The 19,587-nt window shown below is 44.2% G+C and overlaps 1 protein-coding gene across 1 annotated transcript in view; it reads left to right on the top strand.

The window, feature by feature from the left end:
• The window catches only part of kcnn3 (potassium intermediate/small conductance calcium-activated channel, subfamily N, member 3), a 25,869-nt gene extending 6,600 nt beyond the window's left edge, over positions 1 to 19,269 (top strand). The window contains exons 3-10 of the mRNA XM_036539397.1: positions 1,152 to 1,247; positions 6,220 to 6,516; positions 7,262 to 7,383; positions 7,887 to 8,028; positions 11,207 to 11,317; positions 16,198 to 16,325; positions 16,583 to 16,652; positions 17,615 to 19,269. Coding sequence (XP_036395290.1) covers positions 1,152 to 1,247; positions 6,220 to 6,516; positions 7,262 to 7,383; positions 7,887 to 8,028; positions 11,207 to 11,317; positions 16,198 to 16,325; positions 16,583 to 16,652; positions 17,615 to 17,860 — 1,212 coding nt within the window. The 3' untranslated portion in view covers positions 17,861 to 19,269. The remainder of the gene's footprint in view (positions 1 to 1,151; positions 1,248 to 6,219; positions 6,517 to 7,261; positions 7,384 to 7,886; positions 8,029 to 11,206; positions 11,318 to 16,197; positions 16,326 to 16,582; positions 16,653 to 17,614) is intronic.
• The last annotated feature ends 318 nt before the right edge of the window (positions 19,270 to 19,587 follow it).

The raw sequence follows: 19,587 nt of genomic DNA, 5'->3' as shown, positions 1-19,587 counted from the left end.
CCGCATTAGACCACAGGCTATAATAATATCTACGTCACTGATGGTCTGGGTAAAAAAAAAAAAAAATGGCTCCTCCCTGTCTAATATCAAAATAATCACCTTCTTAACACTATGCACACTATGCATGTTTTCCTCTCTGAGCTGCAAAGTTGTGCTTTTCTGTCCTGTTTTGTATTTGATATGCTACTTCTGGTATAACTCCTTTGTAAGGTTGTTATTGCAAAAGAGAAGGTATCTGCAATTACCTTCCTTGATAAATAAATGAATGAATATAGATCGTAATTATGGAAAAGTTAGAGTCATTAATATGCAGTGTAACACCTCCCTGGTTCTGTGACCTCAGAGGCCCCCATGTTAATTGATTCCTGCTGTCTGAGAGTTTATGAGTTTGCTGAATTATTTAGTTCTCAATTGATATATGTGTTTGACATCAATGTAGTGTCTGTGGACCCTTTTTTCTCTGGCAAAAGGGTAGTGACTAATCAAATTTAAACAGGCAGGGGTAGGGGTGCCGGAAAAGAAAATTACTGTCATGAAGACATGTGGAGTGGGGTCATGGATATGCTGGAAAGGGGGAATAGTGATTAGTGGTAAATATTGGAGGACACGGGCATGCTGGGAAAACAGAGTGGTATGAGGGTCTTATGGGAGCAGATCTGGTAATAGCAGTAAGAATCATGAGAATCGGGAACGGTGGTATTGAGGAGGTTGTAGCATGTGTCACTGGGTGAGTAGAACATGTATTATTGCACTGAATGGTGGCTATTAGTAGTAAATAAACACAAATTAATTGTTAGAAATGAGCATGTGCTCAGAACATTAATGAGCGGACCCAGATGAATGGAATATTCCAGTCAATAGCACGTGTGCGTGGTCGGGGATTAGGGTCGGCAATAAACATAGATGGGAAGTGGTTTAGTAATGAGAGTATGAATATGCAATAGGACTGGGAATAATTGAATTAATGAGGGACTAAGTGAGAACTGGATATACGGAAGGACTCTGTGTGCAAGCTACATGAATGAGTTGATTGAGTGAGGTGTCGCAGAAGGAGGCAGCGGGGACACACAGACACTGGGGGGGAGATGCCACTCTGTACCCTCTCTAATGGATGTGTGTGTGTGTGTGTGTGTGTGTGTGTTTCCCTGCAGAGCTCCATGTACTCTCTGGCTCTGAAGTGTCTTATCAGCCTGTCCACGGTTATCCTGCTGGGTCTCATCATTGCCTACCACGCCCGGGAGGTGCAGGTGAGTGCCACCTGCTGGACACCCGTAGCAGCTGCAGTATGGAGCTGGGATTTGGGACAGGAAAGTCGGTTGCAGGTTTAGTTCCCAGATGAGGATCTGCTGTCATACCCTTGGGTGAGCTGCTTGGCCTACATCACATCTGGAAATCTCTGACTGCATTAATGGGTCAGAGTGTCTAAAATATGAAGAAGTAAATAATTATGCATTTTATGAGCGCTGATAAGTAATGACACCGACATATTAAAACCTACGTACAGTACCAGTCAAAAGTCTGAACATAGCTGATAAAGATGGTGGGAAGCATACATTCAAAGACATTTTTATGCTTAAATGCTTGAAATTTGTTACTTAGACAAATATGAATGGTGAAGCTGATGCCTATGTATGAATTTATTTCCAAAAAAAATTTAAAGAATTTGCTACTTTGAAGAATCTAAGTTATGAGATAAAAGATAGTTTTAACTTAAGACTGTTTTAGTCACTGCATAATTCAATTTGTGTTATGTCATAGTTCTGATGTCTTTACTATTATTATAAAATGTGGAAAATAGTAAAGGTATAGAAAAACCCTTCTATGAGTGGGTGTGTCCAAACTTTTAACTGGCACTGTATGCATTACGTACACCGAATGATATTTGGTAACATATTGCATTGAGGAGCTGATGAACACAGAGATAAGGCGAGACTCTCTCCTCCATGTGCTGCTGATATCCCTATGCACAAAGGGCAGGTGAAGACACACACGACATGGATACTCTAGGTAACTATCCACTGACACAGTATACAAAGCAGCTCATTACAGTGTAACCCACCTGGGAGACAGGTATTTCCCCTCCCCATACCATGGTGCAGCCACAGAAATTATTTTAAGGACTAATTCTCTGCCTTTTTGGTAATATACTGAAAAAAGGCTGATAAAGGTCTCAGTGCTGTTTTGAAAATAAAACTCAGGAAGCGGGATTTCTGGTACTGATGCAAATTTAAACATATGCTAATGAATATGTGCCCGTAAATCACTGCCACTGATGATCAGTGATAAAGACAATCTATTGACACGGTTGTAGTGGCAGACACTCATGTACAGGCACGCTGACAGAGGGATACAGAGTACACGTGCACTCACGGATTTACCGAAACACTCACGCTGTGACGTAACTCTGACAATCAAATACACTCAGAAGTAGACACGGAGAGAGAGTGGGAGAGAGGGAGATAAAAATGGTCTTCTCTTAATCTCTCAGATATAATACCTTTTGATTAAATGAAGTTTGAGGAGGATTTAGTGATAATCACTTTTTGTAATAACTGGGAACCCCTTTACCACTTTACGCCCCTTCCATTCGTGTCTGCCCAGTCCTTTTTACTGTTTGCAAAATTGTTTATTTGCATTTATGCAAATGAATGGGTGTGTTTCCATTAATACACGCTGCTGTTGCTGCATGAAATGAAAGCTTCTGTTCAAGGAAGATAACATTCTAAAGATTATTGCACATCCAGGCTTGGATAGTATTGGATCGTACAGGATATTTGAAGTGGTACGTTCCCTCTCTCTCTCTCTGACTTACCTCTCTTTACCTCTTTTGATCCCTCCCTGCCCCTTGCTTTGACTGCTCTCTCTTTATCTGATTATGTCCCCTCGTCTCTCTCTCTCTCTCTCTCTCTCTCTCTCTCTCTCTTTCTCTCTGTTCATTGGTTTACCTCCCCTTACCTCGCTCTGTTTTGGTCATAAGTGTCAAGCTGTTTCAGTCTCTCTGGGTATTCCTGTGCTTCTCTGGTTCTCATTGCTTCTTTGCATGTGTATGAGTGAACACAGTCAATACGCTAACAAATAAATCAATAGGTTTCAACAGGGGCGGATCTTTAACACGGAACGGATGGCAATTCAGACCTCTTATTCATCCCTTTAAGGGCTAAAAGGGAATTGTCGTTTTTTTTCAGTTGGGAATGAATTTTTTTTCTCGAATCTAGGACAGTGTATTGGGAGGGTTGCTGTTGAACATTCTAGGAAGGTGTCAGTTCTGGGGCTTGTCTTTGTGGCTCATATCTGTCTGATTCAGATCCCTCCGGATGACTGGATCCCTCTACGAGGAGAGGTTGGGAGCTGTGTGTCAGCGCTCCGCCGGGTTTCAATGGCGACCATGAAAATAAAGCAGCTTGTGTAATGGCCACATGGGCAGGGTGTGCAGAGGCCCTGTGTGACTCCCATTTTGCAAAAGTGCATCACTCACTGTCAGTAAGGGAATAATGATGATAAATTTATGGCGGCGCACCCAGGCAGGGCAAAGAACTCTAGACTTTCATACTTTCATCGATAGTCAGCTGAGACATTACTTTACATTTAGTTGCTTAGCAGATACTCTCATCCAGAGTGACTTACACGGGTTACAGTTTTACATGTTACCCGTTTATACAGCTGTATAATTACTGAGGCAAATCTGGGTTACCTTGACCAAGTGCGCAGCAGCAGTGCTCCCACGGGGAATTGAAAGGCAACCCTTAGGTTATGATCCCTGCTCCTTACCATAACACCCCACTGCTGCCTGGTTGTTATGTTACATGTTGTTTGGCTGCGAGAGCGGAGGGAGAGAGTGATTGTTGTGGTGTGTAAACTCTTTTGAGCGTGACAAACGCAGAATCAATGAGTGAGACTTACTTAGTGGATCAGACAGAAACAGCTAAATTTCATGGTGCGAGCCTCCGTTGTGACAGGGAGAAGCATCTCAAGATTAGCACGAGCTACTACTGTCCACATTGCACTGCGTTATAAGGGAATAACTGCCTCACTTAGGAGTATGCAAAAAATAAAGGAGGTGCTCGCCACAGAACCATAGGGATATTTTTTGCTCAAGTCAATACTCAGGAGCTCATTAGTCTGGACCTGGTCCCAGTTTCTATGGTTGGGAATCATAATGGATGGAGCGTTGGAAAGTTACAGTATGCTGGTCTTTGAGGAGAGTGTTTATTGCCAGGAAATCTGCTTTGTCTATAATGCATTTACTGCTGGGCCCACTGATGGTGCAGCGCTCCATTATTTTGTTACGCAGTACAAGGTATCTTAACTTGTCCTGTGGCTTGCGTCTTCTGTTGAGAACAGTAGGGGCAAACCGAGCAGCTCACTAGATTTTCAATCTCAGCTAGTTTTTCCTCGGCCACGTCTTTGTGCAGGTGCCCCGGTGCCGTGACCAGAGTGGCTCTCATTCGTGTGATTACCGTGGCGTTTTGGGGAAGGGAGATCACACTGTTCCGTCACCTCTAGGTGATGCAGTTATACAGTTGGGTGTACGGTCTAATCATGCTGGCCCAGACCCCCACCAGCGTCTCTTCCTGGGAACTTGTGAAAGAGACTCAGTTCTCTCCTCACCAATTTTCGCACTTTCCCTTCCCCTCTTTCTCACTCCCTCCTGACCTGTCCCTTTTTCCTGCTCTCTCACTCCCTCTCCTTTTCCAGTGATTTCTCCCCCACCCCCCTCACTCCATCTCTCAGTGTATACAGTGATGGAGTGAGTTAGGCAGCTCAAGCGTGTATGGGCAGTAGCATTCAGTCACTCCAATTGACAGATTACCTTCCCTAATGGAATTTAATTATTTAACAGGTCCTGGTGGCCATTTAACGAGAAAAAGAAAGACTAAGAGGGAACGAGTGAGAGTGAGGGAAGGAGAGAGTGGGTGGGAAGGAAAAGAGATGAGGGAAGAGAGAAGAAACAGAAAGAGGGAAAAGAAGGAGCGGGAGAATGTGGGTGGAGAGCGAGACGGAAGGAGGGTGAGGAGGGGAAGGGGCGTTGAGAGAAAAATGACAGTCATTTCCTGACGGCGCTGTGCATCTGAATCAGATCTATTTTGATTTTGCTGGCCGTCACTCTCCAGGAGGGAATGGGGCGCTCATGTCCAGCTTTTGATTGTTTTTATTACTCAGATGTAAACACACAACAGGCGCTGTGATTGTAGACTAATCCAGGAGTGAGAATACAAAGAAACCGATCTGTTCATGTGCAATCATAAATTCATAAACCCAGAACCAGAATAGTAAATCTCCAGCAGGGGGACAGATTCATTGCATCTGATAAAAAGGAATACACAAAGATCATGCATTCTCATGAAGAATGCTGCACATAAATTCCCTCTATATATCTATGTTATACAAAATCTCTCTCTCTCTCTCTCTCTCTCTCTCTCTCTCTCTCTCTCTCTCTCTCTCTCTCTCTCTCTCTCTCTCTCTCTCTCTCTCTCTCTCTCTCTCTCTCTCGCTTTCTCTCTCTCTTGCTCTATCTCTCTCGCTGGGGACCCTAATTAAGCTTGGCTGGTCTTTGATGTTGTCGCCTTGGCAACAGTCACCATGACGAGGCTGGGCTTGCAAAAAAACATACTCACACACTGACACACAATATACACACGGCTGTACACACACTGACACACAATGCACACATACGCATTGCTGGCCACATGGCAATGCAGCCTCCCACTCATGAACCCCTATACATGCCACAAACGGTGTTCAGATTAATACATATATAACACAAACACCAAGTGCAGGCTCACTGATAATAACACCGACCCCCAAGGTACAGTTAATAATAGTAGCGATAAAAAGATGTACTCCGCTATGGGTCCGATAAAATGGCACACAAGCACACAGGAACACTACCATAACACATACCCCTGTGTCAGTGGTAGTAGTAATAATAACAACAACAGTGATGGCGGCTTCAGCAGAGGAAAACGGGTGAAAACTCTGAATGTCATTGTTAAATAGCATTAAATACCATGAGAAAGGTTTGTGTAACCTTTTGAAGTATAAGTATAGCAGTATTTATAAAACAAGTTATGAACTCATTAATATTAATATTGATAATGTCAAAGCAGATGATTTCAGCTAAGCTGTGCACCACCCCCCTTCCAGCGTCAGTGACAAATGCCACATGTTAATACCAGCTACTCCACTACCAAGTATTCCCTGTCCTCTTCCTCTTCCCAGCTCTTCGTCATCGACAACGGGGCGGATGACTGGCGCATCGCCATGACGATGGAGCGTGTGCTGCTGATCGCCCTGGAGCTGCTGGTGTCGGCGGTGCACCCAGTGCCCGGCGACTTCAAGTTCCACTGGCGGGCGCGGCTGGCCTTCTCGTACGCGCCCTCGCTGGCGGAGGCGGACCTGGACATGGTGCTGTCGGTGCCCATGTTCCTGCGGCTCTACCTCATCGCCCGGGTCATGCTATTGCACAGCAAGCTGTTCACCGACGCCTCGTCCCGCAGCATCGGGGCCCTGAACAAGGTCAGGAAACGTCCTCTCTCTCCTCCTCCTCCTCCTCCTCTGTCCTCATCCTCCTCCTCATCTGTCAGTCCACACCTGCTTTATTGGCATGAAACCTGATTTGTAAACATTGCTAAAGCATGTTATGTAATGCAGAAAGTGAAACCAATAGTAAATTGGTAATAGTAAAAGTACAACCAAATTCTAAAATAAGATTAAAACAATGATTAAAATCTGTTCTAAAATGCTTCACAGTTTCATAGTTAACAGGAAAATATATATGTCAGTATCATCATTTGGCCATTTACCCTCAGCCTATGGCAGGCTAAGATGTAGGGTAGGATTGATCCTTTCCCTAGCAGGACCCTCTCTCTCTCTTTCTCTCTCTCTCTCTCTCTCTCTCTCTCTCTCGTTTATCTATCTATGTGTCTATCCCTGTATTTCTCCCTCTCTCTGTCTCTGTCTTTAGATCTTCATCACTGGCTGCGCCAGCAGTCTGAGGTCATACTTTCTCTCTGTCATGTCTGTCTCTCTCTGTCCATTCTTGGTTCCGCCCTCTCCTCCAGCACTTGTCAGGAGTCACAGAGGTCAGCAGTCTGTCTCTGCCCGCGGTGCGGCCGAATGTACTGCAGCAGCAGAGACCCGTCCAGGAGGCCGTAATGAGCGTGGTTGCCAGCCTCTTTTGAGCGGTTGTTGTGCACTGTCATGAGCAGGGGCCCCCGTGAGTGGGTCCCACCCCTGACTTGTGTTGTGTTCATGCCTCCAGGTGCACTTCAACACGCGCTTTGTGATGAAGACCCTGATGACCATCTGCCCCGGAACCGTGCTGCTGGTCTTCAGCATCTCTCTGTGGATCATCGCTGCCTGGACCGTGCGCGTCTGTGAAAGGTGGGTGGGGGGGGGGGGGGGGGGGGGGGGGGGGGGGGGGGGGGCAGGGGGGTGGTGGCGGGGGGTGTAGGCAGGGGGCTGAGGAGAAAGGGAGAAACCAAAAAACCAAAAAGGGGAGATGGAGCAAAGGGAAGGGGGGCTGGGGCGGAAGACAGATGGAAGAGAGACGCAGAAGAAGGGAGGAGAAGTGAGGATGCCGTGTCACTGTGGGGGAAAGTCCTGATCTGACACCGAATGGAGAATTGGAGCAGGAGTGAAAATGGCACAGCGGTCTCAGGAGGTGACAGCCGGGGAAAACAGGGAGACTCTACAGAGTGTGTGGCACAGAAAAGAAAAGACAGAAAGAGAAATGACTGCACTGGGTCTTCCATATAGTACCACCCCCCCCCCCCCCCCCTTCCCTGTCCATCATTGTCCCTAATCTTCTCCTGTCTTGCTAATATCCAGAACCTTGGGATCTGTTGAAGACTCTCTTCTTCTTCTCTCTTCTCCCTCTGCGTCAGGTACCATGACGCCCAGGACGTCACCAGCAACTTCCTGGGTGCCATGTGGCTCATCTCCATCACCTTCCTGTCCATCGGGTATGGGGACATGGTGCCCCACACCTACTGCGGCAAGGGCGTGTGTCTGCTCACTGGTATCATGGTACGTCCGCTCCACCTCACGCACCAGTCCAGGCAAGCTTCACTGGCAATGTGCTTATTACTAAAACCTCTCACATATACATATTAACAAATGGATAGAAATAACACAGCAATGCAATAACAACAAGCAATCCCGGCACGTATCTATTTATCTTCCAAACACTCTGACACTCTTATTTTCTCTGCCTCATCTCCTTCTCTCTCTCTCTCTCTCTCTCCCCTTTTTTCCTCTCTGTATGCACGTAACTATGATACAGTCTGTCATCTTATCTGTTCATCTCCTCAATATTAGTCTGCTTCTATGCAGTGCCTCTCTGGTTGACTGGGGAAATAAGTGTCCAGATGTCTTTGTGTGGAAGAAGTGTTACTCCCTCCGAAGTTTGGGTTGAGTCCTGGTGACACTCACTCGCCCCCCCCCCCCCAAGACAATATTGTAGCCTCTGTCAGATTCCATCTGAATATTTTCTCCTCGCCGCTGTGTGTGTGTGTGTGTGTCCTGTGCATGTGTCAGCACTGGCGTCGTCACCTGGGAGTTCTTGGTGTTTGTTTGTGTCTGTCTTTGCTGTGTGCTATTACTGTCTCAGAGTATCTGCGCTGCGTCTTTGTCCTAAGCTGATGACACCTGACACAACATATGTCACTTGCGTGCGGGTCTCGGTCTCTGTGTTTATTTCTGCCTGCCAGTCTGCCTGCCTGCCTGGCCGTTTGTATCAGTTACTCTGCCTTTGGGTGTATTTCTGTCAGAGTGTCACTGCTTTGGGTGCAAGCGTCTCTCCATTCCTGCCTGCCCGTTAACCTGCTCTGTGTGTGTGTGTGTGTGTGTGTGTGTATGTATGTGTGTGTGCACGCGTGTGTATGTATGTGTGTGTGCACGCGTGTGTATGTGTGTGTGTCTGTGTGTGTATGTCTGCTTCTGTGTGAGTTCATGTGTTCACACGTGTTCATGTCTGTGTGTCTGTGTCTGTGTGTGCGTGTTTGTGTGTGTGTGTGTGTGTCTGTGTATGCGTCTGCGTGTCTGTGCGCGTATCTGTGAGTTATTGAAGGGTAAATGCATCTGTCTGTCTGTGCCTGTCTGTCTCTTCCTGTCTCTGTGCGTCTGGGTCCCCCTGTCTCTCTCACCTCCTGTCTGTCAGACACTGAGACGCCCCACCCCTACTGCGGCAAGAGTGTCTGTCTGCTGGCAGGCATGGTGGTTCTCTCTCTCTCTCTCTCTCTCTCTCTCTCCATTCATTCACTCGCTTTTTCTCTTCATTTATTCTCTCTGCCTCCCTCTGTATCTGTGTCACCCTGTCTGTTTCTGTGCAGCGCACACACTCCCAAACGCCTCCTCATTCACTCACACATCTACAGAGAAATGCAGACACACACACACACACAGACTCACACACGTACATGGAGGCACACACTTGGGGGTGGATACAGACACACAATCACACTGACACAGACAAACTCCTACACATTCACAAGCACACACACTGATATAGACTCACAAGCTGATCAAGGCAAGCTCCTACGCACTCAGAAACACACACACACACACACACACACTGATCGAAAAATCCAGAATTATACAGAAATGGACAAATTATCAGAAACACATTTAGTTGGGTACAGTGAGGGACTTCATTTGTGTTCTCTGTCTTTTCATATTTGTTCCTGTTTTATTTTAGTAAGCTGTGAGAAGGAATGGATGTAGAGAGAGGGGGAGGAATAGATAGAAAAATAGAGGAAGAGTGAAAGAGTGTGCATTAGAGAGGGATGTGATTCAGTGAAAGTGATTGTAATGACTTTCTATAGGTGGAATTCTCAGCCTCGTTACCATGACAACACTGAAGGCCAACACCGTTTGAATATACCATTGCCCTGAGGGGCGTCAGGGGCTGGCAGGTGGCGGGGTTAGGGTGGAGGGTGGGGGGTGGGGTGTGTGTGTGTGTGTGTGTGGGGGGGGGGGGGTCATTCATGGATACCAAAATAGATTTTAAAAGCATGTCACTGTAAGATATTTTAGTCTATAATGCATAACAATGTTAGTGTTTTTCATTAACAAAATGTTATGGCCAAGCAGTGACATTTATTTGTTTTGAGAGCAGTACCAGAAACACTCGCTTTTACTAACTAAATAATGAAAGTGTACAATAATGCCTTATGGTTCCCTTTAAAAGAAATACTTTTTGCTTTACCAGTAGTCATTTAGGTACTGTACTGTACATTTCAATCCAATAACAAAAATGGATTTACAGGGAAATACTTTGTTGGCATGTATGAGGCGGTTATGCTAAGCAATGTTGGCAGGCTCACACATTTAATGAACACAAAATGAATTCAAATGTGATCTTACATTTATATCAGCTTTAGCAATTAACAGGATGCCTCATAATAAGGGCTGTTTTCAATGCTCATAATCACAAAGTTATTTAATATGCGCGGTGTCATTTAGTACAGATAATGATATACTGTTGTTTATTCGTATCTTTATTTATATTCCTTGAAAAATCACATTGTTAGGGCTTTTAATTAATTTCCATAATATTTCATTTACAGGTCTAAAAGCAATGCAAATATGATGTGAAGAAACTCATTCTGAGTCTTGGACAAGACTGTGGCCAGACTTCAGTGTTATTTATGACAGGAATTTCTCATTTACTGGACAATTTTTAAAATCCTGTCTACAGAGTAGATTTAACGAATGCAGGCATGTAAGCACAAACACATATACACACACTCAATTTTGGATTTAACCTTTTTTTTTCATTCAAATGAATTCCTTATCTGGAGTTACATGCCCGCTAACAACCTAGTCCTCTCTCTCACTCTGTCTCATATACATATACATATATATATATATATATATATATATATATATAAATATATATATATATATAATATGAGATATATACATATCTCCAGCGTTAATTCACTGTGTTGTATAGTTCCAGTTCCTGTTTATGTCCTCTCACACCCTCTCTCCCTCTCTCCCGGTGGAGTGTTAATGAAATGTATTGGGTACATACCATACTAACCACTGCCTCTGTCTCTTGTGTAATGGGCTGTCATAGCCCAGTTAATCAGTCTGCTGGTGGAGCGCACAGCTGATTAACTGTTTTCCCTGTCTCATTCTTGTTCTCTTCCACCCCTTCTCCCCATCCCTATCTCCTCTTTCCTCCCCATTTCCTTCCAAGGGGGCTGGATGCACGGCGTTGGTGGTTGCCGTGGTGGCAAGGAAGCTGGAGCTGACCAAGGCGGAGAAGCATGTCCACAACTTCATGATGGACACCCAGCTCACAAAGAGGGTAGGGGGGGACTCTGCCTTAAAGCCGACACTCAGATTTGTCTGTATAATGGCTTTCAAACCATATTGCCCTCTGGGACGAAGTGCAACCCGGCCAGCATGTAGCATTGTACATCAGACAGGAAGACTCTAGTGCAATTCTCACGTGGGAAACGTGGAATGTGATTGCGTATGGAGGTCTCTCTGTGTTTTCCGCTGCCCACTGATGGAGGTAGTGTTGTTTATGCGTTCTCTCAGCCCCGTTTAATTTTTCATGCTGTTGAAAGACCGACATTACAAAAATATCTCAAAATATCAAATATGTAGGATGCATTACGGCTGTATGGTTGCTGGCTTGAGGGCAGCATGATCAATAATTGCAGCACAGATAAATTATCAATTAAAAGCTTGGTTTTCTAGTGTTCTTCTGGGGAGATGGGAAATTTGGTGGTACCCCATGAATGTATCCAAGAATTTTAACAGCTTTATGAGGGTTTACAGTGTTTTACATTTTAGCAGATTTGCTTTAAAGTGAAAGAACTGCTTTGCCTTATAGAGCACATCAACATTGGCTGATTAATAAATATTGTACTGCATGTGTAATTGTTTGAATATGTCTTGCATGTGCTGTGTTCAGAACTGTAGTTTTTTGAATAATCACAGAGAGAATATTTTATAGAATTAGTTAGTTTTGGTTGAATTACAGCGCTTTTAGTTTCAATAAATAACTTCACAATAATTAAGACTTGAACACAGGACTAGAAATATATGACGACGGCAAGCAGTACTTAAAACTTGCTGAGAAATTGATCAATAACAATTGCATCATAGCAGTAAGGCCTATCATCATTTCTAAGCTACAGATTGAAACCCTTTCCCCATCTCCCCATAGATTTGTGGTGTGTAAGGATGTATTACAATCCTTTTTTCAATGCCATACATTTTTAAAATGACATAGAGGACACATAGATTGCCCTTCTCAGTCCCCAAAATAGAATAGTCCCCCCTTCCCTGACACAAACAAAAGCCATTATTCTTTAACATGATACACCGTACTACTGCAAAACATGCACGCTACCCTACCGGCTCCTCCCTCCATAGAGCTGGGCGCTTGGACCAACTCCCCAAACAAATCAGCTGTTCCCACGCTGTACCTCTGTGGTGTATCAGTGACTCTCCATTAGTCTGGGTTACGAGTGTCTCCTGCCTAAACTTAAGTGGCGCATTCTCTGTGATGTGCAGAGATTCTGTTTGTTAGATGAGGGGGATGCAGTGCTCAGACAGGGAAATCCAGTAATTTGCTGGTACTACTGCAAATTGGGAATTTCCCCAGAGGGGGCTGAGGAGCACTTTTTGTGTTTCTGGCACCATGAATTTAACTCTGCACAAACCCACCAGCTGATGAATGAGTGAGAGATTTTAGAAATGTGTGAACTGTGAACCCTTTGAACTGGAAAGGCCTGTCTCTAATTGGATGCCCACATAAGTTCACAGTTGTTCTGAGACCCCTGCGACAGCATGTCAGCCGCAGTAATCTGTAATCGGAACCAAACACCATTCGTGGTGAGAATGAGAGTGAAGCAGGGTTGTGTTATTGCTCTAACACGCTTTTCTGTCTCCATCAACTGCCATAATACACCTTCTGAGTGGTAAGGTCCCCCCGTGGAGTTCGACCTCCCCTCCCCCTTGTGGTCTGACAGAAATCTATTTGACCTCTGTGGCCAAAGGTGCCAAACAAAGTCCACAGAATGATCCCTGGTGGAGCTCCAATATGAACATGACAGTGCCTTCTTTGCCCTGTCTGTACTCTCTGAAAAGGACCTCCGAACAGCTATTGTTACATTAACTGTAGCCTCTGAAAGTGCTAGATTGCTTTTGAACAAGAAGAAGAACACAAGTTCTCCATCAGCCTATCACAGAAGATGAAATAGACAGCTTCTCCAGTCCTTCCATTCAAATGAATGGAGGAACTCCACAGAAAGGCACAACTTTACTACTTTACATCTAATCTGGGCTCCTTTTTCACCAAAAACAGACCTAAATTTGGAAATCCCCCCCCATTTGAAACAAAAAAAGCACAGCTTTTAGATCTTCCAGGCAAAATCGGTGGTGGAAAATTCCAGACAAAGCCTTTGTGATTTAGGGAAGAATCCTTTATCTACAGACACTGTTTAAAAAGTCTTTGTAAGACTTGAGCAATCTGCTTATAAGAATGAAGTGGAATGAGAAACTGAGAAATGTGTCTTTCCACTGAGAAGTTGGTCATTCCTTAGCCTATGCTAGGATCCTATGAAGAATCAAGGAAGTGTCACATCATAAAAATGAATGCAAAGCAGCAAGGCACCACAGCCGCAGTTATCGTGGAGACACTCGAAAATAATGACCATGAGTCAAACTGTGGTTTTATGTTGTATTTCGTTAAGGCCAATGACTGGGCATTGGCTTGAACACCGCCAGCAGTTTGCAGGGTGACATTCGTATAATTAATGTGAGTCATGCTATTTTTAATTTATTTAACAAAGAATTGTAGGAAAACACTGAATACTTCAAATATGTTTTGTTCTGTGTTTGAAGACCTTAGCCAAGGACATTTCCTAATTAACTGAGAGAACAATGTTTGAAAGAAATGGCCAATTTTCCCCGTCGTTTGGAACCCCACTTTTAATAATCAACCACTCATACGAATGAATTCATTCCTGGACAGATGTGATTCATATGAGAGGAGTGCACTGTATTTTTGTGAAAATGAGAGGTGTCATTCAGAAATTAGTGCATTCTTGAGCTTAGTACATTCCTGATGGTGGGAATTTCACCAGACCATGTGGACCAGGTTGCTGAGCCCCTCGGACATAACGAAATGGCAGCAGGGGTGGAGACAGACAGGAGGAGAGGTGCCAAAAACCACAAAGAGGACAAGCTTGTGGGATTTATATAGCTGCTAACACAGGTGTGACTGGTTTCAGGTCATTAGATAGGGACAGGCTGCGATGCCCTTTCCCGAATCTTTGTTTTTGAAAACTCTTATGAGTCTTTGAAAGTCAAACTTCTAGTTTACTGGACCATTGTGATTCCAGCTGTGCTGCATGATCCAGAAATATACATCACATGTACTAGACATTACAACATTTTGGAGGAGTACCACCAACACTATCTCCGGATTAGCTGAGAGAACAGAAGCACAGACGCTAATGGCTTGGCCTAGGTAAATTCCCCCAGCAGAGACTATGATCCTCTGCAACCAGCTTTCCTGGACAGGTCACGCCACTGACATGCCGGATGCCCTTCTGCCAAAGAAAGGCTTTTTCTTGCAGGTGAAAATAGCTGACAAAATGGGAGGAAAACTAAAACACTTCTTAGATACCTTGAAGACAAATATCAATAAGTGTAACACTGATATCCACTTTGGCAAGTCCTAAAGCAGCTCAAGACTCAAACCTGAAAAAAAAACATAGTAAGGCTCTTTGGGAAGGAACTCAAAACTTTGGCACAGCTTGACGACCGGCAGAAGTCAAGGAAGAAAAAAAAAAAACTGTCAGAAAATCTGATGCAACACTACCTCGCCCATTCCTTCAGGAGACACCTGTTCTTACTGTTAACAGATGTGTGCATCTAGAACTGAGCTCCAGAGCCACCTGCAGACTCACTAAAACTAAAATTCCTCAGAAAAAAACAGCCCTACTCATTTCAGAGTGATCACACGCTATTACTACTGCTGTTATCACTGATCCCTGAAGGAATAACAGTTTCTGATAGTGAAAAAGCAAGCTAGGAATGGAACAGTAGTTAAAGGTAGGAACGGTTAAAAAAGTAAATAAAAAATAGTAAAAAGGAAAAACTACATCAGGAAAGAAAAACAGTGCTTGCACGTCAAAGCTCATTGACAGGGATACACAGAAACTTTATGCGATAGTTGCTAAAAACCAAAAAACAGCAGCCTCAGAAGTTACCAAGTTACCACAGAACTGAGTCTGCACCTCAATAACCCAGTCTCAACAAAAACTGTGCATCGTGAGCTTCACAACGCTAATAAGTTATGGTAAGGCTGCCATTCCCAAACTGCTCATAACCAAAGCCAATGTGCAACAATGCATCTAAAGAGCACAATGCCTGGACTTCTGAGAAGTAGAGGAAAGTAATATGGTCTGATGAGTCATCTTCTACTCTTTTTCCTACATCCGGATGGATTCAAGTTTGGAGAAAGCCAAAGGAAGCCTTTGACCCACATTACCTTTCCCCAACTGTTAAACATAGTCATGTATCTTTTATGGTATGGGCAGCTGTCTCATAGGAGTCATTGGGTCTGATTACTACTCTGCACAGTAGATTTACAGCCAAGGTATAAAAGCCACTTTAGGCAATCAGGTGTCTCCTATGGTACAAACGTCCCATATTCCAAGATGGTAACACCCCTCTACACACTGCTTAACACATTGAAGAGTGGCGTCATGAACACCAGGGTGAAGTTAAACACCTTCCATGACCTTCCAAATCACCAGATCTAAACATTTTTGACCCTTTATGGGAAGCTCTGCAATGAAGAGTGCAAAGTAGATTTCAACCTCCTTCACCCCTCAAAGAAATGGAGGCTTTCTTTCTTGAAGAATGGTCCAACATTCCACTGGAAACAGCTCAAAACTTTTGACAGCATTTCCAGGACTCGAACGACTCTCTCTGTCTATTATATAAATATATATATGATAGACAGAGAGAGAGATAGGTAGAGAGACAGACACAAAGATAGCTAGATGGATAGGGTGACATAATTGATATTCACAATAACAAAATGCATTGGTTTTAATATTTAGGATCACATGACCTGTGACCATTGGGAATAACTTCTCTACATGGAAGGGGTTTTTATGCCTGTCGCTGACAATGTGCTCCTGAATGTGATTCTTCCAGATAAAGAATGCTGCAGCGAACGTACTGAGGGAGACCTGGCTGATCTACAAGCACACCAAGCTGATGAAGAAGATCGACCATTCCAGAGTGCGGAAACACCAGCGCAAGTTCCTCCAGGCCATTCACCAGTGAGGCCCCTGACAGAGACAAGACATTCACTGCAATCCACAACACGGACTGCTCTTCACCGCACCCCAACTCACATCAACACACTGCACCCCGGTGCAGATACAGACACAGACTCTGCAGCTGGCAGGTGTACCCTATCACACACCCCATCAAGCCATCGCACCCTGAGGAACATGCTGTTCCCCAAGGGCACCCTGTCTGCATTTAAGTGAACTTGAGTGAGCAGTGGGATTGATGCTGTGCTGTTTGTTTCTAGACTGCGCAGTGTGAAGATGGAACAGAGGAAGCTCAGTGATCAGGCCAACACTCTGGTGGATCTGTCAAAGGTGACACACTCACATGCACATGTGCGCGCACACACACACATACACACACACAAAACTACAAACACACACAAACTACACAATGCCTTACACCAAAAGCACACGCTAAACTGGCTCGGCGTGAGGCAGGATTCAGCTGGCCGTCTTGACTGTTTGCTGTGTGTATGGATACATGCTCAACACATCGACAAGGCCATTCAAGTAACCTACACACTGACACAGTGTAAAGACAAATGCCCTGAAGCAGGCAGCAAAAATACATGTGTTCACACATAATAACGCACAGTGGCACACTCACACATACCTTTATACCCGCCCCCCCAACAGATCTCGGCATTCTGCCGTTTCCATGCTGACCTGTATGTTTCGGTGCCTTTGAGTCTCCTAGCAACCAGAACAAGTGTTAAAACAGGGATGACAGAGAGAGAGAGAGAGAGAGCATGAGAGATATAGAGATCGATGGGGGGTGTGAAAGAATGCAAGCAAATGTAAATATTTACTCTGTATGTAGAGTATGTATGTGTGCGTGCGTGCATGCATGCGTGCATGAGTGTGTGTGTGTGTGTATGTCCTCTGTCTATCTCTCATTTTTCTTTCGGATTTATGTCTTTTTACTCTGTACACAGTTACCACAATTGTTGTATGTGTAAACTAATCACCTGTAATAACTATATGGCAGGTTATTGGATTACTCTATACTGTGCATCCACCTGGCCATTGACATCATTCTGTATTATCCATGCCTCTCTGGAGGGTAATCCCCTCAGATGCGTTACTCCTCCAAGTCCACTGTTAACCTACTTTTAAATCTTTCCTTCTTCCCGTCCACATCCCTTTGCTCCTCCCTCTGTCTGCCTTTTTCTCCATTCTCCACCTGCCTGTCCTTTCTCTCCAACCTCCTCCCTTCTCCCCTGCCCTCTCCCACCACCCTTTCTTCCCCTCCTCCCTGCACTTCCCTCCCGCAGATGCAGAGCGTGATGTACGAGCTGATGTCAGAGCTGAACGACCGCAGTGAGGACCTGGAGCGTCAGATGCTGAGTCTGGAGCAGCGGGTGGAGCAGCTGACAGCCGGATTCAGTGCCCTGCCCGCCCACCTGTCAGCCACCCTCACTGCCCAGCACACTGCCCTCCTGCACCTGCTCCGGGAGAGAGACAGCAAGGCCGGGCCGGAGAGGGAGGGCAGCCCCAACACCAGCTCCTCCAGCTGCTGAGGAGGAGACGCAGGGAGGGCGGAGCCGGGGGTCAAATACGGGGCAGGGATATGTTATTGGGGGCGTGGCTTAGATGGGGGGCAGAGGGATTATAAGGGCAGGGCAAATATGGTGGCCTAAGAGAGCAGCACCCACCAGCTGCTGAGAGCGAGTGGCATCCAATGGGGAGAGAGGCAAAGACAGGAAGTGGACATGGAAGGAGACATGAAAGAGGAAGATTTCAAAGGGAAGGGGGTTCAGGGAAGGAAACACGGACAGCGATCGATAAGAAAAATAATGAAAACTGAATAATTTCATGGAAACTGGACTAATTGTGGGGAAATCTCTCTGCCCCTCGATCAGGAATGAATGACAAAAGCTTTTTAATCTCACAATGTATTTTCTAACTATAATGAGCTAAAGAACATCCCTTTAACAAGAATTTTAGTCAATAGATTTATTCCGGGTAGTGGGATTGCACTGGATAAAGAAAGACAAAAACCCAATATGAAATATGTTCCACTTCCATCTTTCAGACAATACAAACAACCATGTGACACCATTAAGCTACACAGTTCAAGCCTACATAAAGCCTATGATATCTACACACTGCACTCCCAAGACAAAATGTTATGTAATACAAAAACAAACCATTGATAGGAAACATGCTCACAACTGATTAATTCTGTAGCCATTTTACAGGTTATTCATACCCAAACACAAAATACAGTATGTTCTCACTGTTTACTGTACTTGAATGTACAAATCTCTTTCTCTCTGTCTCTCTCTCCCTCTCTCGCTCACACACACACACACACACACACACACACACACACACCTTCAAACACACACGCATTTCATATACATCTTTGCTACCAAAGTGCTCTCTCTCTCTCAGTGACTGAAATGGACTCTACAAAGAAAGGTAGAGAGACAACACAAAGAGGGAGAGAAGGGGTGATTTGGTGTCATTTCCCGTTCACTGAAGATCTCTTGGGAGAAATGGCTAAAAGAGAATATGAAAATAAAGACAGTTTGGACCCGCACTTTTTACAGCCAATATGACAGATGAGAAGAACAAGCAACTACTGGAGCTGAATCAACAGAAGCAAAAGAAATCAGACAAAGTATAAGAGAGACAAGAAAAGAAGAAAAAAAATCAGATGCTTGCAATGTAGAAAAAACCAGAGGAACAACTGAAAAGAAATATGGTGTAATGGAATATCTAAAAGACTGTTTTGCTTCTGACTCCATTCTAAGGAAATAGTTTTTAAAACTGTCTTATAGCAACACCCTGTGGCCGGAAAACTGAACTACACCTGCTTGGAATATTGTACGGAAATCTAGCTTTGTATTGCTCATTTTTTACCATTAAAATATTAATAACACAGTTATAGGTGATATTTACTATTATACTATAGTATTCTTCTCATTCGTAATGACAATTATTAAATATGTATTAATAAAACCTTTAATAACACTTAATTACATATTACTAAAATAAAGGATAGGAGAGAGGTGCCATTTAAGGTTGAAATTATTTTGTAATTTTATTTTACCAGAGAGAATTAATAAAGTATATATCTATATTACAATACCGTGTAAATGTTTTATTTATTCATGTATTTATATTGCTTTTTGTTGCTAAGTCTTTTGGAAAATATGCGCAGTATTGTCAAGTTTGGGTTGCGAGTTTGGTTTTTGTAGTTGAGGCACAGTAGAAGCTGTTAGAAGCAGAACAAGGAACA

This window comes from Megalops cyprinoides, chromosome 10 (genome assembly GCF_013368585.1).
Source record: "Megalops cyprinoides isolate fMegCyp1 chromosome 10, fMegCyp1.pri, whole genome shotgun sequence".
Taxonomy (NCBI): domain Eukaryota; kingdom Metazoa; phylum Chordata; class Actinopteri; order Elopiformes; family Megalopidae; genus Megalops; species Megalops cyprinoides.
Note: the sequence above shows the minus strand (reverse complement) of the source record. Positions and strands in the feature narration are given on the sequence as shown.